Below are 27,704 nucleotides of genomic sequence, written 5' to 3' on the forward strand. Positions count from 1 at the left end.
TTAGCTGTGCTTGGACCGAGTTTGGAGGCCAGAACACATTGTTCCAGCATGCTCTGTTTACATATTAATAGCTATTACCAAAACTGTTAACTAAGGGGCTGTGTCAAATGTTTGCATGCCATTATTAAGTAATCATCTAATTTGAATCTTTTAGCTAATAGGATAAACAAAAACACATATGAGATGAAATCCATCCCATAAGTTGAAGTCAAGGGTAGAAGCCCCAATCACTAAATGAAAAATTATTTAACGCTTCACAAGCTTTAGACACAGCCACTATTTGTTTAAGGGAACAAAGGCGTGATTGATAGATTATCATTACTCTCTGGTACGAGATCACTAAGCTCATTAATTTCCTGAACAGGGTTCTTCTGATCCCATTGGTATGTGTCCATCAATTGGTGATCACTTTCATTAATTACTTATTAATTGTTCATCAATTGGTCATCACTTTCATTAATTACTTATTAATTGTTCATCAATTGGTCATCACTTTCATTAATTACTTATTAATTGTTCATCAATTGGTCATCAAATGTTTATCAAATGTTTATCAAATGTTTATCAAATGTTTTATCAGTTGTTTATCATTTGTTCATCACTTGTTCATCAAAGTACCATGCTTATATGATGTATCCTGTGTCCACTACTGGCTGACTGAACTAGTGATCTAGCTGCTCTAAGATCCGGGATAGAACAGGTCTTCAGCAACCCATGCTTGCCGTGAACATCCGGGGTAGAATAGGTCTTCAGCAACCCATGTTTGTCGTAAGAGGCAACCTACTGGATAGGGTGGTCAGGCTCACTAATTGTGTGGATCGATGCTCATGGTGTCAATCACTGGACTGTCTGGTCCAGACTTGATTTTTTTACAGACCGCTGTCATATAGCTGTCATATAGCTGTCATATAGCTGTCATATAGCTGGAATATTGCTGAGTGCGGTGACACGAAACTAACGAAATGCCCACATTGGGTTGACAGACTTCATGGGGAGGATTGATCTGACATGATGTAGTTTGTTTAGTGTTTGTCGCACTATTCACACTGTTGCCCTAGATTTACCAGATTGTTTGTTAGTTGTTTAACGCCACACTCAGCAATATTACAGCTATATGATGGCGGTCTATAAATGATCGCGTCTGGATTATCGATCCACGCAATTGGGATACAATGGCATGTATCAACCAAGTCAGCCAGTCTGACCACCTGATCCCGTTGGTCACCTTCTACCCCGGATAAGCTGGAGGTGAGGTGTCACATCTCGCACCTAGAGTCCACTGAGTGGTCAGCTAATTTAGATGATCTGTTCTGTTTCTTGTCTGGTATTAGCAACCCAGGCGGCGGTCATCACGGCCGGCGGGCGGGCGGGCATCACAGCAATCAGCACAGTGGTGGTCAGAGTCATGCCTGCTGGTCAGCCAGAACACAGGGAGTGTTGTCAGAGGGAGACTTCACGTTCCTTGTATCTGAGTATTGATCAGACTGACCTCTGGTCAAGATGGGGTAATTAGGGAAGGCGCAGATCCTACGTTGCGCTGTGTTACCTGTCAGGCACGATGTAGCAGCTCTGGCTCATGGTGCTGTGAGATTTGGTTGTACACAAAATGGAATTGTGCCTTGGAATTGTGCCGTGGAATTGTGCCATGGAATTGTATTGTGTGTATGAAGTTGTGGGAACTTTCTGCTTTGTCCTGCAGGTTGCGGTTATAGCTTAGGACTCTGAGTGAGTGAGTGAGTGAGTGGGAGGGACTGACCACCGCTTGAGTGATTGAATGCGTGAGTTGTTCAGTGAGTAACATTTTGCTGTTATTCATGGCACCTGCACCATAATAAACCCATCCATCCACCCATCTATCCACAATTCCATCCACTATTCCATCCAACCATCTATTCACCAATCCATCCACCGTTCCATCCACCCATCCATCCACCTTTCCATTCACCCATCCATCCACCATTCCATCCACCCATCCATCCACCTTTCCATTCACCCATCCATCCACCTTTCCATCCACCATTCCAGCCACCTTTCCATCCACCCATCCATCCACCTTTCCATCCACCCATCCATCCACCCATCCATCCACCTTTCCATCCACCCATCCATTCACCTTTCCATCCACCCATCCATCCACCTTTCCATCCACCCATCCATTCACCTTTACATCCAACCACCCATCCACCTTTCCATCCACCCATCCACCCATCCATCCACCTTTCCATCCACCCATCCACCTTTCCATCCACCCATCCATCCACCTTTCCATCCACCTTTTACATCCACCCATCCATCCACCTTTCCATTCACACATCCATCCACCATTCCATCCATCCATCCAACCATCCATCCACCCAGTCATCCACCTTTCCATCCAACCATCCAACCACCTTTCCATCCACCCATCCATTCACCCACCCATCCATCCACCTTTCCATCCACCCATGCATGCACCTTTCCATCCACCCATCCATTCACCTTTCCATCCACCATTCCATCCACCTTTCCATCCACCCATCCATTCACCCACCCATCCATCCACCTTTCCATCCACCCATCCATCCACCTTTCCATCCACCCATGCATCCACCTTTCCATCCACCCATCCATTCACCTTTCCATCCACCATTCCATCCACCTTTCCATCCACCCATCCATTCACCCACCCATCCATCCACCTTTCCATCCACCCATCCATCCACCTTTCCATCCACCCATCCATCCACCCATCCATCCACCTTTCCATGTGAGCCTGATCACATGTCATTCCGGTCACATGTCAACCTGGTCACATGTCAGTCCGGTCACATGTCAGTCTGGTCACATGCCAGTCTGGTCACATGTCAGTCCGGTCACATGTCAGTCTGGTCACATGTCAGTCCAGTCACATGTCAACCTGGTCACATGTCAGTAGTCTGGTCACATGTCAGTCTGGTCACACGTCAGTCTGGTCACATGTCAGTCAGGTCACATGTCAGTCCGGTCACATGTCAGTCCAGTCACATGTCAGTCCAGTCACATGTCAGTCGTCTGGTCACATGTCAGTCTGGTCACATGTCAGTCAGGTCACATGTCAGTCGTCTGGTCACATTTTTAGTCGTCTGGTCACATGTCAGTCTGGTCACATGTCAGTCGTCTGGTCACATGTCAGTCTGGTCACATGTCAACCTGGTCACATGTCAACTTGGTCACATGTCAGTCCGGTCACATGTCAGTCTGGTCACATGTCAGTCCGGTCACATGTCAGTCCAGTCACATGTCAGTCTGGTCACATGTCAGTCCGGTCACATGTCAGTCGTCTGGTCACATTTTTAGTCGTCTGGTCACATGTCAGTAGTCTGGTCACATGTCAGTCTGGTCACATGTCAGTCCGGTCACATGTCAGTCGTCTGGTCACATTTTTAGTCGTCTGGTCACATGTCAGTCTGGTCACATGTCAACCTGGTCACATGTCAGTCGTCTGGTCAGATGTCAGTCTGGTCACATGTCAGTAGTCTGGTCACATGTCAGTCCGGTCACATCTCAGTCGTCTGGTCACATGTCAGTCTGGTCACATGTCAGTTGTCTGGTAACATGTCAACCTGGTCACATGTCAACCTGGTCACATGTCAGTCCGGTCACATGTCAGTCTGGTCACATGTCAGTCCGGTCACATGTCAGTCCAGTCACATGTCAGTCGTCTGGTCACATGTCAGTCCGGTCACATGTCAGTCGTCTGGTCACATTTTTAGTCGTCTGGTCACATGTCAGTAGTCTGGTCACATGTCAGTAGTCTGGTCACATGTCAGTAGTCTGGTCACATGTCTGTCTGGTCACATGTCAGTCGTCTGGTCACATGTCAACCGGGTCAAAAATGCCTGCATAAGCACTGATGCTGAGCCAGCTAAGAAAATATGAAAAAGAAAACTGGTAGATGCTTTTTAAAAATATTTTTAAAATGTGTGGTGGCTAGTTGTCAACAAGAGTAGACCTTGTGAAGCCAGCAGCCAGCAGCCATGTGGTCCAGACAGAGGGACAAGTACTTACTGTGTATATGTGCCCTTATAATACATTCATACCAGTCTCTGCCTATTTTATAATAATTATATCCCTTGTATTGGCACCAGAAAAGATTTCATTTGAAATTTGAAAGAAACTGCCAACATAGCGACATAACAAAGTGACCATGATTCACGACCCGACTGGGGGAACAGAAGGGCAGTCGTCAGCAGGCTGAAGATTGTAATTTGATTTGAAGCAAGGAAAGTAAAGTGAAAGGACTTTTTTGTTGCCAAGTTGACCTCATTACCGTGGTTACACAATGATGACCATGATGACCATATCATTACCTGTGTTCAAAATGTAAGTGAGTGAGTGAGTGAGTTTGGTTTTACCGTACTTTTAGCAATATTCCAGCACTATCACGGCGGGGGACACCAGAAATGGGCGTTCAAAATGTGAACCAAGCACAGTAACCATGGCAACCCACACACATATTTATGTTTTCATTTCAACACTGCTACTAAAATAATAGTCACCTTTTGATTTGAAAGTATAATTTTCATGCAAAATATGATCGTCATATAAAATGTAATTGTCATACAAAATATTATTGTCATACATAATATAATTGTCATACAAAATATTATTGTCATACAACATACCGTATATGACCGCGTATAAGCCGAATTTTGAGGACCAGAAAAAAGATTCTGTAGAAAGGGGTCGGCTTATCCACGGGATACACTTTCATGATAGTATTTTTCAGATCGTGATCTGTCAGAAACATTGCCTGAATGACGGTCCGATAGATTACAACTTCCCCAAAGTTTGGAAGTTGCCACGACTAGAGCCATTATTGTCATAAATTATCAATAAAGTTATTATTATACACCAATGTTGTCATTATAAAAAAAATATTATGCATGTTTCTACTTCCGATAATAAGTTTTCAATTGAATGTTCAAAGTTTATCGTTCTTCGTAAACTCCACAATCTTTAAATGTAACAATGTATGTAATTCACAGCTATAATATATAATCCCCAGATAAAATCGCCAATAGCTATTACGTATGTTTTGCATTGTTCATAAATTGATAGTGAACAAGTGTCTACCTTTATTGAAAGAGGCAAATAAACAACTGTATTGGCGAGTTATTCCGTTCGCCGTTTGCAAAAACGTGATCAGCTGTTTCCTGTGACGTCACAAACGGTGACCACTGTGATTGCTTCCTGTTGTTTAAAGAAACATGGTACACAAGGAAATGAGCACTGATAATAACGGGCCGATTGGTATTGTCATGTTGTTTACACAAACATTTTCAAGTTGTGGGTGCTTAGCGATCGTGTTGGGAGTAGGGGTTTAATTCCTTAGTTTTCGAGAGATTAGTTTAATTAACTGGAGAAGCCTGTGAGTAAGTGATGGTCATTCAATGTGTTCATAGTATGATAATTTATTTAATTCAATTGGATTAACATACAATAGTGGTGTAAAGGGGGTTATAAAAGTTGGTATATTTTTACTGACTGACATTCTCATCATGAGTTTTAAACGAAAACGCCATGCTTACGATGCTGAATTCAAACTGCGAGTCTTCGCTCCAGCTGATATATTTTCTCACGGGTTCATAATTCTATATACACCGATTCACAAAATGGCGCTTGGTTGTTGATGGCAACATTATGAGATTAAAAAAACCCACGAGAAACAGCTTCCCTCATTATGAAAGTGGATGACTGGTTTGTTAAATCTTTATTAGAAATAATAATGACTTTTTCAATATAATTACAACGTTTTTCATCTTACATTTTTGAATATCTGCGACTACCGGCACATGTCTTGCAGTCCGACTTCGCAGTGTTTTTTGTCTTTCAATTCCTGGTTCGGCTTATCTGCAGGTCATATCATTTTCTTTCGTATTTCAATGGTCAAATTAACACCTCGGCTTATCTACGGGGTCGGCTTATCCGCGGTCATATACGGTATGCAAAATATAATTGTCATACAAAATATTATTGTCATACAAAATATAATTGTCATACAAAATCATACCAAATTTTGTCATACAAAATATAATTGTCATACAAAATATTGTCATACAATATGTAAATATGATACAAAATATAATTGTCATACAAAATGTTACTGTCATACAAATTATTATTGTGATACAGAATGTAATTGTCATACAAAATATAATTGTCATACAAAATGTGATTGTCATACAAAATTGTCATACAAAATATTATTGTCATACAAAATATTAGTCACACTAAACATTGTCATACAAAATGTAATTATGATACAAAATATAATTGTCATACAAAATATTACTGTCATACAAAATATTATTGTTATACAAAATGTTATTGTTATACAAACTATAATTGTGATACAAAATATCATTGTGATACAAAATATAATTATGATACAAAATATATTTGTCACTTTGTCTCACATCATCATGTGTGAAACAGGTGTATTGTCTTCTTATCGTGGTTTATTGGTTTACTGTACATCGTTGTCACATTGTCTCACATCATCATGTGTGAAACAGGTGTATTGTCTTCTTATCATGGTGTATTGGTCTATTGTACATCGTTGTCACATTGTCCCACATCATCGTGTGTGAAACAGGTGTATTGTCTTCTTATCATGGTGTATTGGTCTACTGTACATCGTTGTCACATTGTCCCACATCGTGGTGTATTGGTCTACTGTACATCGTTGTCATATTGTCCCACATCAAGTGGCTCAAAGAGGAGCAACATGGGAACTTTGAGAAAATCAGTTTTGACTCTTTGCGATAATAAGGTCAGTATGGGAGTAACCCTTTGACTGTCCTGTTTTATATGACTTGCATTTCTTCTATGAGATCATGTGAAACACCATTTGTATTTTTATTTCCATTATCAACATTTTAAAATTATATATCTAACCAATCCCCTCGAAACTAAACATCACTTAGAACTCCATGATTAGGAACAGAGGTGAACAGTGAACACTGAACACTGAACACTGAACAGATTTGACATTATCGGTAATGTAGTTGCCATTTTAGAGATAAGCTGAGGGTTAATCTCTGGTGGGGACTCCAGGTCAGAAGGAAGATGTTGGTTACAACCTCTCTACGAAGCATCTTTGTATCGCAGACCCTCGTTTCCAGGGTGTGTCTGGCCTTGGTGCCGGCAGATTGTCATCTGACTGTTGGACCTATAATACAGCAAACTCCAGGCTCTTATTGGTCGTGTGGTAGCTCAATGGATAAGGTGTTCACAGTGAAGGCCATGGTTCATTCCTGTCATGGGAGCAAAGAGTGAAGCACATTTCTGGTGTCCTTTGGTGTCATGACATGTGCCCACACCCACACCCACACCCACACCCACCCATACTACGATCGAGTAAACTCAATTGCTCAAAAAGTTATCCGGAGCTCTGCACACACCCACACCTACACAAAGAGTTGTATACTAAATAAACATTTTTAAGCATGTTGTATAACACCATTACTTTGACTATCACTATAACACTGTGCTCTCATTTAAACAGAGGCAGATATATTGAGGGCGGACAGTAGGCTGGCGTGAGACAAGCAAGGAGATACTGTCTGTCTGACTGATGGCAGAGAGTTTATTAAATGAAACACATTATCACCTGACAAGGAATAGGTGGTAGCTAGAATTACCTGTTGTTGCTAGGCAACCATATCCATGATATCAGGACTAAGATTTTCAGGTAGATAACCATGTGAGTTGTTGCATTCTGGGATTGCAGACAGTGAGAGCCTCTCTTTGATCTGCAACTTAAATAAGCCTTTGATATTGAAGTTATGAACATGAGGAAGGTTTCAGTTACCCAGCAACATTGGGAAGTGAATGGTGGTGTTGTTACAGGTTGTTGCAGCTAGACTGATTGAACACATGGTGCGTTGGGTAACACGTGGGGTACGTTGGGTAACACGTGGGGTACGTTGGGTAACATGTGGGATGTGTTGGGTAACACGTTGGGTAACACGTGGGGTACGTTGGGTAACAACTGGGGCATGTTGGGTAACACATGAGGCGTGTTTGGTAGAACATGGAGTGTGTTGGGTAACAGGTGGGATGTGTTGGGTAACACGTGGGGCGTTTGGTAGAACATAGGGTGCGTTGGGTAACACGTGGGGTATGTTGGGTAACACATGGGGCGTTTTGTAGAACATGGGGTGCGTTGGGTAACACGTGGGGTACGTTGGGTAACACATGGGGCGTTTTGTAGAACATGGGGTGCGTTGGGTAACACATGGGGCGTTTTGTAGAACATAGGGTACGTTGGGTAACACGTGGGGTACGTTGGGTAACACATGGGGCGTTTTGTAGAACATAGGGTGCGTTGGGTAACACGTGGGGTACGTTGGGTAACACATGTGGCGTTTTGTAGAACATAGGGTGCGTTGGGTAACACGTGGGGTACGTTGGGTAACACATGGGGCGTTTTGTAGAACATGGGGTGCGTTGGGTAACACGTGGGGTACGTTGGGTAACACGTGGGGCGTTTTGTAGAACATAGGGTGCGTTGGGTAACACGTGGGGTACGTTGGGTAACACATGGGGCGTTTTGTAGAACATAGGGTGCGTTGGGTAACACGTGGGGTACGTTGGGTAACAACTGGGGCATGTTGGGTAACACATGGGGCGTTTTGTGGAACATGGAGTGCGTTGGGTAACACGTGGGGTACGTTGGGTAACACATGGGGCGTTTTGTGGAACATGGAGTGCGTTGGGTAACACGTGGGGTACGTTGGGTAACATGTGGGGCACGTTGGGTAACACATGGAGCGTGTTTGGTAGAACATGAAGTGTGTTGGGTAACATGTGGGATGTGTTGGGTAACAACTGGGGCATGTTGGGTAACACATGAGGCGTGTTTGGTAGAACATGGAGTGTGTTGGGTAACACATGGAGCGTGTTTGGTAGAACATGGAGTGCGTTGGGTAACATGTGGGATGCGTTGGGTAACACGTGGGGTACGTTGGGTAACACATTGGGCGTTTTGTGGAACATGGAGTGTGTTGGGTAACACGTGGGGTACGTTGGGTAACATGTGGGGCACGTTGGGTAACACATGGAGCGTGTTTGGTAGAACATGAAGTGTGTTGGGTAACACGTGGGATGTGTTGGGTAACAACTGGGGCATGTTGGGTAACACATGAGGCGTGTTTGGTAGAACATGAAGTGTGTTGGGTAACACGTGGGATGTGTTGGGTAACAACTGGGGCACGTTGGGTAACACATGGAGCGTGTTTGGTAGAACATGAAGTGTGTTGGGTAACACGTGGGATGTGTTGGGTAACAACTGGGGCATGTTTGGGTAACACATGAGGCGTGTTTGGTAGAACATGGAGTGTGTTGGGTAACAACTGGGGCATGTTGGGTAACACATGAGGCGTGTTTGGTAGAACATGGGGTGAGTTTGGTAACAGGTGGGGTGTGTTGGGTAACACTTGAGGCGTGTCGGGTAACACACGGGGTGTGTCGGTTGCGATCATCCAGCCATAGTGTTTAACTGTGTTACCCTGTTGCGTCTAAAGAGAACAACTTACTACACTCTTCCCTCTCAAAAATGCTGTTGTCAAATTTACAATTTCATCATGTCATGAGCACAAGTTTGAATCTCCAGAAATGCCATGATAGCACAGTGTCTCATCGGGAAATAAACCATGCTTTGTCCTTCATTTTCTTTGAGATCTATTGCATAGCTATGTTATATTTGAACATAAGATGCAGTAAAGAGAGTTTTTTGTTTTTATAACAGGGATCCATATTAATTCAGAAAAGTTAATTTCGTTTTAGGGGTCAGTGACGTTGAACCCTGGCAATCTGACATGGCAGATGACAGATGTTTTATATCTGTATTAAAGTATTAAATATTAAGTCCAATCAAAATCCGCTCAAAGCTAATCTTAGTTCAAAAGTCCTCATCAACAAACACTAATACAGGCCAATATTATCATCTGGTTATTTTGTATCGAGATCAGATCAGATGACTTATGATGATCACATGACTCCATCAGAGGATCACATGACAGCATCAGGGTCATGCAGTCATTGTTCTGCAAGACAGCAACAGTTGTCGCTCATGAAGCCTCCACTCCCAAAGATTGCTCATTTGTGTTTCTGTGGGTGAATAATTGTTTGGCTGGCAGTGGAAAAATCAATGTTCTCCCACAGTTCTGTGGTGATTAAGAGCAGGGGATGTTGGTGAAAGTTGATGTTTCAAAGGAAAACATGTTTGAGATGCTTAGGTGAGCATTTGTAGGCTGTGAACCCAGGTTCCTGGCTTTCTGTATTCTCCATCCATATTCAACAGTTAAACCAACATCCGGATTCAACAGTTAAACCAACATCCGTATTCAACAGTTAAACCAATATTCGTACTCAACAGTTGAACCAACATCCGTATTCAACAGTTTAACCAACATTCGTTTTCAACAGTTAAACCAATATTTGTACTCAACCGTTAAACCAACATCCGTATTCAACATTTAAACCAATATTCGTATTCAACAGTTAAACCAACATCCATATTCAACAGTTTAACCAATAATCGTATTCAACAGTTAAAGCAATATTCGTATTCAACAGTTAAACCAACATCCGTATTCAACAGTTTAACCAATAATCGTATTCAACAGTTAAACCAATATTTGTACTCAACAGTTGAACCAACATCCATATTCAACAATTTAAGCAATATTCGTACTCAACAGTTGAACCAACATCCGTATTCAACAGTTTAACCAATATTCGTACTCAACAGTTGAACCAACATCCGTATTCAACAGTTTAACCAATATTCATACTCAGCAGTTGAACCAACATCCATATTCAACAGTTTAACCAACATTCGTATTCAACAGTTTAACCAATATTCGTATTCAACAGTTAAACCAACATCCATATTCAACAGTTTAACCATCATCCGTATTCAACAGTTATACAAACATTCGTATTCACCAGTTAACCATCATCCGTATTCAACAGTTAAACCATCATTCGTATTCAACAGTTTAACCAACATTCATATTCAACAGTTTAACCAAGCAGTTTTAGGCATGCATCTGCATTCAACAGTTTAACCAACACCACCTGAACCACAAAAACAAAGCACATCACACACACACACCCCACAACTGCCCCCCTTACATATCTTCGTAGTGATGCATTTGGGCCGTTCCAGACTTGATTCCATGCACTAGGTGCTGTTACAACAACTACAGGATCCTGTAGTCTTCTTCATATTGAGAGTGACAGAAGAACGTATTTCATCACATTCATCCTATTTGCCCCAATATTTATCAGTAAACTGACACCACAGAGGCAGCCTTGTAAGAGAGATGATCTAGTTGGTTTATTCATGAATATGGCAGAATGTGTTGTCACTGTGGGGAGCCAGCCAGCATGAGAGGAGATCATGAATAAATCATGAACAGGGTACAGAGACGGGGGAGAGCTGTTGTCCATGCGTGCTCCTGATGATTACAGGGGCCTGGGTGGGGGGACAAGTGGCCATGGACTGCCTGTGTTGACATATAGCCACAAGAAAGCAAGGGGGACAGATCTGATTCTATGGCTGTTTGGCATCTCAGGACAAACATGTGCTTCAGTGGCGGGATGTTGCCAAACACTGCCTGAGTGATATTTAACAGCTGAAATTGGGTTTAAAAATGTGCTGATTAAAATACATATCATTAGATGCACTGCTCATTCATTCATTCATTCATTCATTCATTCATTCACCCAGTAATATCACATGCTACTTTTGTTGACCAGCTGACTGGGTGATTATGTGAGCTGGGTGATACAACCAATAAATCAATAAAATAATTGAATGTAATGCAAAATTTACTAGGTTTACAAATCTATACAAATTACTTCACAGCAATGGCAGTACACAATAATAGAGTGGTATTACAATATTCAATGGCAATATGAAATATGATAGCAGTGGTTAGTATCAAATACAAAATCAGTGGTGATAGCAAAAGTCACTGATATTAATATATATTCACCAAGCAGCAGCTTTGGTCAAGCTTCTGAGATTGGCTAGACTGGGAATTTGGGGGTGATGAGTGATCTTCACATGAAAGCTGGTCTTGGTGTATTGAAATGTGTGAGAAATGCGAGATGCATGCTCTTATCCCCTTAAACAGTCTAACAAGCTTCTGGAAATTTCTACATAGTGCCATCACATCACAGAATATTCCACATGTTTCTATAACACTTTATCACAGTCCACGGTATTCCAGAGGTTTACGTGTTACACAATAATCTAAATATGGTAACTTCCTCATTACTGCTTACATTAAATACTACTACATTCCTGACAACTAATCATTATCCAGTTACAATCAAATGAGCATCTAACCTATCTAAACAGAAACAATGTAATACAATTACAATCATTGTTTGATAACAAACAGAAACAATGTAATACAATTACAATCATTGTTTGATAACAAACAGAAACAATGTAGTACAGTTACAATCATTGTTCAACAACCAACAAACAATTGTCATACAGTTACAATCATTGTTTAACAATAAAATACACTGCCATATGGCAATGATAACATATAGAAAAAAAACCTTAAAAGGGGCAAATTTCTGCTAGTCCTTTTGACATCTAAACGATTTAGCAGTTTGGCAAAGACTATAGGACTAGTCCCGCTGGGATTGTACGACTGATTCTGTTAAAACCATCATCTATCTCTCATTTCAATGGGATAAATTAGGTACCATTTTAAGACTTGTTCCATGCAGCTTGAGAAAGCTGCTTTTTGATTGACTAATTTCGACTTCTTGTTAGTCGTTTCATTAGTTAATCGAGGTTTGTTCTGACGTGACATGTAATGGGATGTCCTCAGATCTTTGTTTAGCTGTAGCGAGAACTAAGACATGATTTTATTGAGATTAGGCTATGACAGGTTGCAGCCATGTTTGGCCGCTGCTGTGTATACTGTAATATTGATGATGACTACTGCTCAAATCAACATTCACCTGTCTGTCATCGAACTATTAGGGGCCCGTGGGGTAGCCTAGTGGTTAAAGCGTGCCGAAGACCCGGGTCCAATTTCCCGAATGGGTACAATGTGTGAATCCTATTTTTGGTGTTCCCTGCTATGCTATTGCTGGAATATTGATAAAAGCAACGTAAAACCATTTTCACTCTATCACTCTAACTTTCAGTGTGCTTTTGTTTTCAGTAATGGCCGCCAACACCAACTGTTTTGACTGGAAGGGTAACAAGGTGGAGAATGGCGACAAGTTCATCCCGAACAACGAGGACCCGTGCATGAAGTGTACGTGTCACAACGGTTTCACCATCATGTGCCAGGACGTGGTGTGCCACCCTCCGGAAAACAAATGTCTCAAGCTCATCAAGGTGGAGGAGGAGTGCTGCGAGTACCAGTGTCTGGACCCTCCCCGGTCCAACCCGGACCTGCCCGGCATGGACAACAGTACCATCGGCAATGGCGGCACAGGTAACTATGGCAACAGTGTGTGCTAGTTTCGTGGCGGGGCTAGGTTACAGTTTCTATCATGACAGGTTACAGAGGCACAGTTGGGTGTTATCTTTAGACTGTGTGTCAGTGACACACCGTGATATAACTGGAATACTGTTAAAAGCGGTGCTGCATTTGCCTATGACGATGAAATAACTGACAGCCATTAAACTACCAAAGACTTCTTAGTCTTTTTTTCACATGGCCTAAAGTGACATTATGACATGTCAGTAATCTTCACCCCTGGTGTCTCGCTGTCAATAGCTGCAAGATTGCCTAAGGGGCGTTAAGCCACCATGGGTTAGTGCATAGAGTGCCTTCCCCCTAGACTGGAAGGTCATGAATTTGATCCACGGCCGAATCATACCTATAGACGTTTTTTATGGTAATTGTTGTTACCCTGCCTGGTGCTCAACATTACGGGGCCAAAACAAGGACAAGTCGTCTCGTTGTCAGTATACTGTTACTGAGTGGGGTGTTCATGTTAAACTTCGGTATGGTATCAGTGGGCTAAGGCTATAAAATCGGCATTAGCCCAGACTAGTACAAGCAGCCACACACACACATGCATGCACGTCGCTATATAAGTGCAATAATCTAGAATGTTACATTAAACCCCATTTAACCTCACCTTAAGGAATAATAGGTACTCACCTCTGGCATGGCAATAACTCAATGTCAGAGCGGTATCCATTTTACTTTGACCTTGTGACATCTTGTCTTCCCCAACAGTGGAGGATGACAGCATCACCAACCTGGGGCTCCGCCTGGTGGCCAGCACGGTCACGTCCTTCCTCGTCCTTGCGCTGCTGCTCTTCATGGTCCATCGATTGAGGCAGAGACGGCTTCTCCTGGCCATGAGACGTGAGTAGTGTACAGAGACGTGAGCAGTGTACAGAGACTTGAGTTGTGTACAGAGACGTGAGCAGTGTACAGAGACTTGAGTTGTGTACAGAGACGTGAGTTGTGTACAGAGACGTGAGTAGTGTACAGAGACTTGAGTTGTGTACAGAGACGTGAGTTGTGTACAGAGACGTGAGTAGTGTACAGAGACTTGAGTTGTGTACAGAGACGTGAGTTGTGTACAGAGACGTGAGTAGTGTACAGAGACTTGAGTTGTGTACAGAGACGTGAGTTGTGTACAGAGACGTGAGTAGTGTACAGAGACTTGAGTAGTGTACAGAGACTTGAGCAGTGTACAGAGACGTGAGTTGTGTACAGAGACATGACTAGTGTACAGAGACATGACTAGTGTACAGAGACATGACTAGTGTACAGAGACTTGAGTAGTGTACAGAGACTTGAGTAGTGTACAGAGACTTGAGCAGTGTACAGAGACGTGACTAGTGTACAGAGACATGACTAGTGTACAGACATGAGTAGTGTACAGAGACATGAGTAGTGTACAGAGACATGAGTAGTGTACAGAGACATGACTTGTGTACAGAGACATGAGTAGTGTACAGAGACTTGAGTAGTGTACAGAGACTTGAGTTGTGTACAGAGACTTGAGTAGTGTACAGAGACTTGAGTAGTGTACAGAGACATGACTAGTGTACAGAGACATGACTAGTGTAAAGAGACTTGAGTAGTATACAGAGACTTGAGTTGCGTACAGAGACTTGAGTAGTGTACAGAGACATGACTAGTGTACAGAGACTTGAGTAGTATACAGAGACTTGAGTTGCGTACAGAGACTTGAGTAGTGTACAGAGACATGACTAGTGTACAGAGACATGACTAGTGTAAAGAGACTTGAGTAGTATACAGAGACTTGAGTTGCGTACAGAGACTTTAGTAGTGTACAGAGACATGACTAGTGTACAGAGACTTGAGTAGTATACAGAGACTTGAGTTGCGTACAGAGACTTGAGTAGTGTACAGAGACATGACTAGTGTACAGAGACTTGAGTAGTGTACAGAGACATGACTAGTGTACAGAGACTTGAGTAGTGTACAGAGACATGAGCAGTGTACAGAGACATGAGTAGTGTACAGAGACATGACTAGTGTACAGAGACATGAGCAGTGTACAGAGACATGACTAGTGTACAGAGACTTGAGTAGTGTACATAGACATGACTAGTGTACAGAGACTTGAGTAGTGTACAGAGACATGACTAGTGTACAGAGACTTGAGTAGTGTACAGAGACATGACTAGTGTACAGAGACTTGAGTAGTGTACAGAGACATGAGCAGTGTACAGAGACATGAGTAGTGTACAGAGACATGACTAGTGTACAGAAACATGAGTAGTGTACAGAGACGTGAGTAGTGTACAGAGACGTGACTAGTGTACAGAGACGTGACTAGTGTACAGAGACTTGAGTTGTGTACAGAGACGTGAGTTGTGTACAGAGATGTGACTAGTGTACAGAGACATGACTAGTGTACAGAGACTTGAGTTGTTTACAGAGACGTGACTAGTGTACAGAGACATGACTAGTGTACAGAGACTTGAGTTGTGTACAGAGACGTGAGTTGTGTACAGAGACGTGAGTAGTGTACAGAGACTTGAGTTGCGTACAGAGACATGACTAGTGTACAGAGACATGACTAGTGTACAGAGACATGACTAGTGTACAGAGACATGACTAGTGTACAGAGACTTTAGTAGTGTACAGAGACGTGAGTAGTGTACAGAGACTTGAGTAGTGTACAGAGACATGACTAGTGTACAGAGACATGACTAGTGTACAGAGACTTGAGTTGTGTACAGAGACGTGAGTTGTGTACAGAGACTTGAGTTGTGTACAGAGACATGACTAGTGTACAGAGACATGACTAGTGTACAGAGACATGACTAGTGTACAGAGACTTGAGTAGTGTAAAGAGACTTGAGTTGTGTACAGAGACGTGACTAGTGTACAGAGACTTTAGTAGTGAACAGAGACATGACTAGTGTACAGAGACATGACTAGTGTACAGACATGAGTAGTGTACAGACATGAGTAGTGTACAGAGACATGACTAGTGTACAGAGACTTGAGTAGTGTACAGAGACATGACTAGTGTACAGAGACTTGAGTTGCGTACAGAGACATGACTAGTGTACAGAGACATGACTTGTGTACAGAAGAGACTTTAGTAGTGTACAGAGACGTGACTAGTGTACAGAGACTTTAGTAGTGTACAGAGACATGACTAGTGTACAGAGACATGAGTAGTGTACAGAGACATGACTAGTGTACAGAGACATGACTAGTGTACAGAGACTTGAGTAGTGTACAGAGACATGACTAGTGTACAGAGACTTGACTAGTGTACAGAGACATGACTAGTGTACAGAGACGTGAGCAGTGTACAGAGACGTGAGCATTGTACAGAGACGTGAGCAGTGTACAGAGACGTGAGAAGTGTACAGAGACGTGAGCAGTGTACAGAGACGTGAGCAGTGTACAGAGACGTGAGTAGTGTACAAAGGCGTGAGGTGTGTACAGAGACGTGAGTAGTGTACAAAGGCGTGAGCAGTGTAGACGTAAGTAGTGTACAGAGACTTGAGTAGTGTACAGATGTGAGTAGCGTACAGAGACATGAGTAGTGTACAGAGACGTGAGCTGTGTAGACGTGAGCTGTGTACAGAGATGTGAGTTGTGTACAGAGACATGACTAGTGTACAGAGACGTGAGCTGTGTAGACGTGAGTAGTGTACAGAGACATGAGTAGTGTACAGAGACGTGAGTAGTGTACAGAGACGTGAGTTGTGTACAGAGACGTGAGTTGTGTACAGAGACGTGAGTAGTGTACAGAGACGTGAGCTGTGTAGACGTGAGTAGTGTACAGAGACGTAAGTAGTGTACTGAGACATTAAGTTAATTGAGAAGTCAAGTCTGATTTCATTATTTAAAAAAAAAATGTTTGAGTTTTATTTCACCCTGCATGCAGTTTAAGTGAAAATGTCTTTTAAAAAATCTGAAAAGCAAGTGATTCATGAAAGAGGCCTGCTGTTCTATGCCCTTGATGACTCTGTTTCCTACAGGGTTCGAAGCGCAGTCTCGACGCCAGCAGCTGGAGGAAAGTGACTCGGACCCCTACATCCCCGACACCTACTTCGGCATGATTGAATGCCCCCCCTACGAGGATCCCCCTCCTCCGTACTCCTCCCCAAAACCCAACCCACACATCATGCCAGGGGAGGCCCCGCCACCATACGAGGAGGTCGATCAGAATCACCATAGAAACAACAACAATAACAACAACCTGCTTCCATCTGACACCCAGACGATCAGCAGCAGATCTCAGGGGACTCAGGCGTGTAACCAATATGACCGGACAAGTCCAGGACAAGATGGGGTGGTACCACGGCCTGTGACAAGGCGCTCACTTTTTGGGACTGAAATTACAGACCTCGATCAGAGACAAGCCAATGGGTCTTGCTCTGCTGGCAGAGTTAGATGTGAGTCCTCGTCACAAAGAGCTCCAAAGTCAGAGGTAAGCGGCCGTGAAGCTGCTATTGGGGTAAGTGTTGTGGGTTCAGATCACAGCAACTCCCTTGGCCGTGTGTCTAATAGCACAGACAGCACCGAGTCGCACAACTGTAGCTGTGATAGCGAACAGACTCTTCTGAAAAAGACAGTTTGCCATGACAAGGCCAACTGGACCAGTCAAACACTGCCCCTCGGCTTCTGCATCGGCCAGGACAGAATGAAAGGACGGAAAGCGAAACAGCACAGCCCTTGTCCAAGGACGTCCCGAAGCTGCCAAGGACAACTCAACCCAGCCGCGGACATGTCTTGGAGTCCAGCTAACAGCAGTCAGTCATTACCTCAAGAGGCAAACCCATGTTCATCTGGTCAACAATATTCCTCGCTGCCTCCACGGTTACATGAGGCGCAGCAGGCCGATTCTACTGGGACGTCAGGTGGTGCAGGTAGAACTCTGGCAGCTGCTGCCGCAGCATATCATCCTTTGGCTGAGGAACCATTGGACCCTGTTCTGAACTGTCCCGAGCCACCAAGGCCAACAACTAGTCATAGTATGTCCCAGAGTTGTGTCATTCTGAGGGAAAAGAAACATGAAAGGAATGACCAGGAACAACTACGCAAGAGTCTGCCTCCTCTAGATTTCCCCTCAAACAGTCCCTCAGCATCAGAAGCTAATCCTCAGGCTAAAGATGCTGAACATCAAGCATCAGAGAACCAGCATAGAAATAGTAATGAGTATCTCAGAAACATTCGTCTTTCCAATCTTCTGAACAGTCCGGTGACCTCCTTTGATGGCCCTGCCTCTCCAGGGTCTCCAGTCGCAAGGTCAATGCGGCGATCTCATTCTGTGACCTCGGATATTTCAGTTTTCTCAGTGTGTTCAGAAACTGGAGAAAAAAGGTCAAAAGCAGCTGCTGCAGCAGCAGGAAGAGTGTTGAGAAATGACTCCCAGTATCCTGATATCCCAATATCTGCTCACGCCATGAGGATGGCCACTCTTGCCCAGCAGGTTGACGGTCAAGGTCATCATGACAGTCACCTTGATGGAGAGCCAACGAACGACGGTGCTAGAGATGATGGCCTTCCGACCAGCGGGAAGCCTGCGAGTGATGAGGGAGGAGAAGGGCTGGTCAAGCCGAGGCTGAATGCTATAGAAGAAGGTGGAGCAGATCAAGCTTTAAACTCTGTCACAATGCATAATCCGGGTGTGGATGCAATGTCTCCAAAAGTCCACCGATCGAAGAAAAAGGACAAGCATAAACAGAATCGTCATTCCACAGGGAGTGTGATGCAGGGCAAACCCAAGAAACATGCCCACTCGTCCTCCAGTGCAGCCCAACTGCCTGCCAGTGGAGAGATGGCTAAGAGAGGTGAGGCCGGGTCAGGAACCTCGCCTAGCCACAGGAAGAGATCCGACAAAGTCCACGGATCACCCAGCAGCAAGGCCTCTGGTTCCCCCAGCAACAAACCAGGAACAGGCAAAGGAGACTCTTCCAAAAAGAAGCCTGGAAAGCAAGTGTGTGATTCATACAAACAATACGGTTTTATTGATGACCCCAATTTTTTACAATCAAGAAACGGGGTTGTTGAATTGAGGTTAGTGGACCCTGAAGATGTTGAATGTCCTCCGGCTCCGATAAAGTTAGGAGCTCACAATGACAAGTCTCTGTCTGGTTGTGAAAATAAGCAACAAAGTGCATCACTGGGTAAACCAGGCGGGAAGAGACACTTCACAAGTTCAAGTTCCTATAGTCCAAGTCCAACTCGACAAAAGTCCTCTCGGCCTCGATCCTTTGCCCATCCCACAGGTGCTTGTGAAGGATCACCTGGGCTTGGTGTTGAAGGATCACATTCACCCATGGTAAGTCAAGGCACACCGAGACGCAAGTCCCGGAATGCAACAAAGTCCAAGAAGCGAGTTTCCTATCCAGTGACGGGGGCTGAAGTATCACACGATGTATTCCCACAGTCAGGTGAACAGGAGGATCAACCAGCCAATGGGAACCCTGTATTGCCTGAATTAGCCAATCAAGAATCAGGTCAAAGTTCTCTACCTTTAGGTCTTATAACAGTGCGAAATGGACCTCTGAGTAGCTATGTATAGTGAAAGTAGAATATTAGTGTAGGTTATTGTTATGTAGAAATCATTAGCTCAATATAGGAACTTATATCATAGACCATATTCATGTGTGTACGTGTCATTGTGGTGTTTTTCAAATGAAGAAACTGTTAATGATTTCACATCAAAGATCTTAAAATAACTTGTCTTTTTTATCACAAAAGCATTATACATATTCTGTCTTATACCATTTGTTTTATACCATTTATAGTAAAGTTGATGATGTTTTAATGTCCAACAGATTCTTTTTTTGAACAAGGGGAAGTAACTCCAAATATCTTCCTTCCTGATGCCATGTTGATTTTACACAACTTTGCTGTGAATTTGTGAAAATATCTGTGACCACAATATATACCTTTGAGCAGCATAATTTGTTTGAAAGAATCTTGTAAAAACATACCACATCTAATCATTGTGAAGCAGCATTAATCAGTTTTTGCACTTAATTTCTTTTCTCAATTAATAACTTGCCAGAAGTTGTGTGGTTCCAGAAAACTGACCTGTCTGTTAAACATCCGGAGATGATGTAGAGCCTCTTTCTGGCACTGACTGTGAATTTGAGCCTCTTTCTGGTGGTAACCTTGAATTTAGTTTCAGAGTTATATTTATTGACTGTGCTGGATATTTTATGTCTAAAATCTAAGGATTTTGTGATGGCAATCAAAAGCAATGAGGTGGAATTTCTGATTTTGCCTCTCACATATACATATATATCAAATATCTCACAAGATTTTTTAAGCTGTATTTTAACATATTATTTTTACAGAAATATCTATAATGTGATAATGAGTCTTCTTGGGATGGTGATTTACTGATGATGAAGAGTTTCAGTGTGTTGTCTCCCCTTATATGGTCACGTGATTCATGGCAGGGGCTGTCACTGGTGGTCACAGTGCGTCAGTGCAAACAATCATCTTCTTTTAGCAGTGTGAGGGGAATGTTTGTCAAGATGTTTGGCTGTAATAATTTTGTTGATATATCTATCGTGTCTATGTATCATGATTGCTTTGTCGATTTATTGATTAAGGACATTTACACAATCTGATATCCCTTCGAATTATGACAATCCCGAGCCTCATTCCTCAAAGCTATCTTAGCGCTGCGACTGGCGTAAGTCAGTGTTTAAATATGGGAGTTAAAACTGACAAAGTACTACTACTGTCGTAAGTTATTGTTAAAGTATGGGAGTTATGACAACATAGCGCTATACTGCCGTAAGTCAATGTTAAAGTATGGGAGTTACGACAACTTAGCACTACAACTGTCGTAAGTCAGTATTATAGTATGGGAGTTACGACAACTTAGCGCTGCGACTGCTGCAAGTCAATGTTAAAGTATGGTAGTTACGACAACTTAGCGCTACGACTGTCGTAAATCAGTATTATAGTATGGGAGTTACGACAACTTAGCGCTACGACTGTCGTAAATCAATGTTAAAGTATGGGAGTTACGACAACTTAGCGCTACGACTGTCGTAAGTCAGTATTATAGTATGGGAGTTACGACAACTTAGCGCTGCGACTGCTGCAAGTCAATGTTAAAGTATGGTAGTTACGACAACTTAGCGCTACGACTGTCGTAAATCAGTATTATAGTATGGGAGTTACGACAACTTAGCGCTACGACTGTCGTAAATCAATGTTAAAGTATGGGAGTTACGACAACTTAGCGCTACGACTGTCGTAAATCAGTAATATAGTATGGGAGTTACGACAACTTAGCGCTACGACTGTCGTAAATCAATGTTAAAGTATGGTAGTTACGACAACTTAGCGCTACGACTGTCGTAAATCAGTATTATAGTATGGGAGTTACGACAACTTAGCGCTACGACTGTCGTAAATCAATGTTAAAGTATGACAACTCAGCGCAAACAATGTTTCCTGGAACAAGGCTCAGGATGACATAAGCTCTGAGTGGTGGCCATACTTCAACACATTTTTTATGAAAATTCCGTGTCTGTTGCCATGGTTACCATGCCAGGATTTTAAGTCACTGATTGGTGTCCATACGTCAACACATTTTTTAAGAAAGTTTTTATGACTGTTGCCATGGTTACCATGCCAGGTTTTAAGTATTTCCCTTTTATTCAGCAAGATGAAATGTTAAGTCTTTTTTTAGCCCTTGCTGCTCCGCAAATTAAATATTTTTGTAACTGATTTTGCACTTAAGGGATATAAAATGTCATGTGATATGTAAGACAAACAATCATAGTCACTTTTTAGTCATTGCTCTGACGGTTTTGTTATATCTTTAATATATTTTGTTTCAAAGGGTACCCAAGTTCATGTGATATTAATTATGAATGTTTGTTATTTTTTCATATATCATTGAAAGTGCCAGTTGTCTGTGCAATCATTTCCCTATAGTTCCATGCTTCTCTTATGTCCATGCCGATAGGAAGCGTCACACTGATGGAGAATTACTCAAAACATATGGCATGTTATCTTGTTGGAGATCTTCAGAGATTGTTTCATTGATCAGTTGGAAAAGTCTTCTGGGTTGATCTACTATAAGTGTTTACATCTTAATAACAGACCACAATTCTTTAAATTCCTTTACCTGATACAGCTAGTTATATGAAACTAACGCTATAGTCAAAGGGAGATAATCTGAACTTTTTGTTATGAATTGTCCCCCTTTGTATGATTCAAAGGATTATCCTGGGAAACTTTCCCCCAAGCCTTTCTTTCTTGTCACATCTAGGTATTGATATGAAAATAATAATAATGGTTACAGACTTCTGCATGAAATCTTGTTACCATGGTTACAGGCTTCTGCGTGAGCTTGTGTTGTCATGGCTAAAGGGTTTTGTTTTCACTTGTTACCTTGTTACAGGGTTATGCGTGAGCTCATGTTACCTTGGTAACATGTTCCTGTCATCTATTGCCTTGGTTACATCATTATGTGTCAGCTCGTTACCATGGTTACAGGGTTCTGTCATCTCATGTTGGCTTGGTTAGAGGGTTATGTGGAAGCTCATGTTACCGTGGTTACAGGGTTGTCATCTCTTGTTACCTTGGTTACCTTGGGCTGTTATCTGAAACTGTCCATGATTCCGTCGTCCCAAAGCTTCAGTCACTGAGAGGTCGTCATATTGATTCATTTTACTGTTATTAGAATTATGTAAATGCACATTTTTCTCAGGTACTGAATAATTTCATTGTGTTTGATTTTTGTGACATTTTGTGTTTTAAGCAATGTGAATTATTTTTACGATATTTCTAGGTGTTTTTACAATGTTTTATTAGGAGTAAATTAATGTAAATTTTAGCAATTTCAATGTTGGGTCAAGCGTATGATGTTTAACTGCCCTGACATGTGTTAATCATACACCTCCCTATCCTTAGTCTCCTAGGACATTGTTTTATTGTAAGTCTCCTAGGACATTGTTTTATTGTAAGTCTCCTAGGACATTGTTTTACATAGTTTCATCACGGAAAGAGTCTGTGAATCGAGGGGTTGTAAGTAGACATACATTAAATGTTCTATATAATTGTTTTAAACATTTATGGCTTTAACAAACTTTTCTGTACAATCTGTTTGTTGCATAAAATATAATTGTAGCAATACATGAAGACCAATTTGACGCCCAATCAAAGTACTTAAATCTATAGTCCTCCCAACCTAAAATAGAATCACAAAATATCGCGATGATTAATTAATGAAGACAGCAGCATGTGTGCTAGTACCCGGCAGTTGCGCTTTTCAGGAAGTATCCATGTTGTTTGCAATAAATATCATCATTGAGTTTTGATCATGTGGTTACAATCCGGGTGTGAATCGGCAGTCAGCTGTACTGTAAGTAAAATTCTTTGTCGGCAGAATGACTTGTTTTCACTTTATAAGTATTAGCACACATGCAGCTGTCTTCGTTAATTAACCATCGGAATATTTCGTGATTCTATTTCAAGTGGCAAGGACTATAACTGACCACACACCTCAGTAAAAGGAGGCTATCAGTCATCCCACTTATCTCGGGGATCGTACCTCCATTCGGATTTACTAAATCCTGGTTCGCCCCGATTATGTTTCTAGGTTTGTCAGCACTATACCCGTGTTGGTGGGTTTAATCGAAGTCGTAAACGTCTAAGACCTGCATTACTTTGGGCTTTCCTCCCACATTAAGCTGACACGCCAGAATACTTTTTAAAGCGGCGTTAAACCCAACTCACTCACTCACTCACTCACTCACTCACTCACTCACTCACTCACTCACTGATTTACTAAATACCCTGTACCCTGTCACTGCCATAGCTTTGTGTCATCACCGACTCACCAACTTGGCACCAGATTCATCTCGCTCATCAACACCCAATCAAAATGCCTCTTCTTAACGTGATGGCATAGATCTGCAAGTAAAATCCCAACATCCTATGAGTGAGTCATCAGTGTATTTAACTGAATCAGTAAATGAAGTTTCTTCAATACGAGGACCTGGAAGGGAGACCCATGACATTCAGGCTGTGCTTGAGATGGCATGCAACAGTCAAGTTGGGGACTGGTGGTCTTGCTGCTTGTGTCAGCCATGAATGAACAGTGTATCTTGACTGGACATCATTGGTGGCATGGATACGAAGCCGAAGAGGCAGACTGGTCCAGGATGCGATACTCGGGGTAACAGAGGATGCAGTCCAAGAGACCATGCCTGGAGGTGTACTCCCAGCTTCAGACATTGCATGAGGAACCCAATACAACAGACATATAAGTACATGAAGCATTATCATGTTGTGATCAGAAATTGTGAAGGTACCATTTGGCAAAAATATGTATGTGTTTCTTGTTTCTGCACCAACCATGATCTGTCCCCTGCACACTTCTTCACTCTATCCTTGTGACGTTATCGCCATTTCAGTATTGATCGTATTTTACCTTTTGAAAACATTTGTTGCACTTCATCACAGACAAAAACGCAGTGTTCTTCATATTGAAGCAGGTCTTTACTGATTTTCTATTTTCAAATTTGCTTCAAAGGTGAAACACATATATTTGTCAGCCGATGTTACAGATAGATCTTGATCATGAAGGAAGGTATTGGATTTTAAGGATCTGTATTGAATCTGTGTTTTAAGGATTGACCAAATGGCAGAGTTGTGATCTGTTGTGTTAATGGTACAAAGTAGGCATCAGCATTTTAGTGTTTTAGTGATTTTCACAAATTATGCAATATATATATATAATGTGCAATCTATGTGACAGTGGATATTTGCTGCCAAACTTATGAGTTTGTGAGGCTTCAATGATTGTCTATATTGATTTCATGTAAATATTATCCCTGTGTTTTGACTCACATCTGAACACAATGGTGACTTGTGCCCCGTGTACAACGTCAACCTTCATCGTGTACACACTGATGCCAGTGTTTTCAATGGTCATTCTGTTTACAAACACTTTGTTCTCCATGGTGGATAGATGACTAAGGGAGACAACTGGTTGGCAAGTTTGATTTGGGACTTTGAGAAAATTGGATATTTACTTCAGTTTAAATCCTGGAGACTAAAGATAATGAACATTCATTGTTCCTATAGTACCAAGCATGCACCCGATGCTTGATATTCCATCAGTTACTTCATGTTCAGCTTTCATCCCTTTTGTGTCAGTGGAATACAACCTCCTGTATAGAACCCATGTTACAAAGAATCTGTGTTTATAGTACAAAGAATCCACATTTAACAAGATCCTAAAAGTTAGTGATGATGATGAGAAATCTGGCTTCTCCTGGGTGGGACCCGACCAAGATAGATCTAGTCAGGATGTAATACATTGTTGCGTTTTCATCTTTACCCACCTCTCATTCGGCCTCTCATCCCGAGTTTCATCCAGCCTCTCATCCAACCTCACATCCCGTCTCACATCCTGCCTCACATCCCGCCTCACACCCTGCCTTGTCAGTTAGATCAGGGTTAGGGTCAAGTGGATCGGTTGTCAGTTAGGTTAAGTCAGGGTCAGGTGGATCGGTTGTCAGTTAGGTAAGGTCAGGGTCAGTCGGATCGGTTGTCAGTTAGGTTAGGTCAGGGTTGGGTGGATCGGTTGTCAGTTAGGTTAGGTCAGGGTTGGGTGGATCGGTTGTCAGGTAAGGTCAGGGTCAGGTGGATCGGTTGTCAGTTAGGTTAGGTCAGGGTCAGGTGGATCGGTTGTCAGTTAGGTCAGGGTTAGGGTCAGGTGGATCGGTTTGTCAGTTAGGTTAGGTCAGGGTTGGGTGGATCGGTTGTCAGTTAGGTAAGGTCAGGGTCAGGTGGATCGGTTGTCAGTTAGGTAAGGTCAGGGTCAGTCGGATCGGTTGTCAGTTAGGCTAAGTCAGGGTCAGGTGGATCGGTTGTCAGTTAGGCTAAGTCAGGGTCAGGTGGATCGGTTGTCAGTTAGGCTAAGTCGGGGTCAGGTGGATCGGTTTGTCAGTTAGGTTAGGTCAGGGTTGGGTGGATCGGTTGTCAGTTAGGTTAGGTCAGGGTCAGGTGGATCGGTTGTCAGTTAGGTTAGGTCAGGGTCAGGTGGATCGGTTGTCAGTTAGGTCAGGGTTAGGGTCAGGTGGATCGGTTTGTCAGTTAGGTCAGGGTTAGGGTTAGGTGGGTCGGTTGTCAGTTAGGTCAGGGTTAGGGTTAGGTGGATCAGTTGAATATCCTCTAAGAAACTGCCCATTCAAGTCATTTTCCTGTGTGTCATAAATGCATTGTCCTTGTATCATACATCCCTGTGTATCATACATCCATTGTCTTTTGTATCATACATCCAGAGTCCTTTGTATCATACCCCCATTGTCCTTCTGTATCATACAGCCATTGTCCTGTGTATCATACTCCCATTGTCCTTCTGTATCATACATCCATTGTCCTGTGTATCATACTCCCATACATCCGGTTGTTTTGTACATTATTTGTATATGCTTCCTCCATTGTATATTTTATCCCACTATTGATGTTTATCATTATGAAGTCTCATTACATGAGCTGCATTAAATGTGATTAAAACTTAAATTCTTGTTGGTTGTCCCTTTATAGGACATATCTTTAAATGTACTGTGGTATTATAGCGCCCAAGTGATGGTCTAGGCGATTCAAACCATGGAGTCTCTGATGGAGTTCAGAAACCTTGTCCACACGACAACAGATGTTAATCCAGTCAGCATTCTGACAACTTGAGAATGTCAGTGCACCCTGGGCATATTACCAAGACACAGGACTCATTCCATCTCAAATGAGGAACAGGAATTCCGGAACTATGCCAGCTTGACTTACTCTATATCCTTGGAGGCTTTGATCATCCGCTTCAAGGTCCTCTGAATAGGGAGACCAGTCAAAACAGGCAGTGATGCAGCGCAGTGCCAGCTCCGACAAGGAGCACTAGAATGACAGCAGCAGCTAGTCACACATGTAGTCTTAGAGACAAGGAGCACTAGAATGACAGCAGCAGCTAGTCACACATGTAGTCTTAGAGACAAGGAGCACTAGAATGACAGCAGCAGCTAGTCACACATGTAGTCTTAGAGACAAGGAGCACTAGAATGACAGCAGCAGCTAGTCACACATGTAGTCTTAGAGACAAGGAGCACTAGAATGACAGCAGCAGCTAGTCACACATGTAGTCTTAGAGACAAGGCGCACTAGAATGACAGCAGCAGCTAGTCACACATGTAGTCTTAG

General features: G+C 42.5%; 1 protein-coding gene across 3 annotated transcripts in view; it reads left to right on the top strand.

Moving 5' to 3' along the window:
* Positions 1-26,968, top strand: part of LOC139472265 (uncharacterized) — a 43,684-nt gene extending 16,716 nt beyond the window's left edge. The window contains exons 2-5 of one of the 3 annotated variants that reach the window (XR_011653876.1): positions 13,224-13,502; positions 14,256-14,387; positions 17,504-26,113; positions 26,146-26,968. Coding sequence is in view for 1 of the 3 variants with exons in the window: in XM_071254673.1 (XP_071110774.1) it covers positions 13,224-13,502; positions 14,256-14,387; positions 17,504-20,052 (2,960 nt within the window). In the remaining 2 variants the exon portion in view is untranslated. Of the gene's footprint in view, positions 1-13,223; positions 13,503-14,255; positions 14,388-17,503 lie in introns of all 3 variants that reach the window. The other 2 variants (XR_011653877.1, XM_071254673.1) reach the window with 2 other exon arrangements.
* The last annotated feature ends 736 nt before the right edge of the window (positions 26,969-27,704 follow it).

This window comes from Haliotis cracherodii, unplaced genomic scaffold (genome assembly GCF_022045235.1).
Source record: "Haliotis cracherodii isolate W230 unplaced genomic scaffold, xgHalCrac1.p SCAF_24, whole genome shotgun sequence".
In the NCBI taxonomy this organism is placed as follows: domain Eukaryota; kingdom Metazoa; phylum Mollusca; class Gastropoda; order Lepetellida; family Haliotidae; genus Haliotis; species Haliotis cracherodii.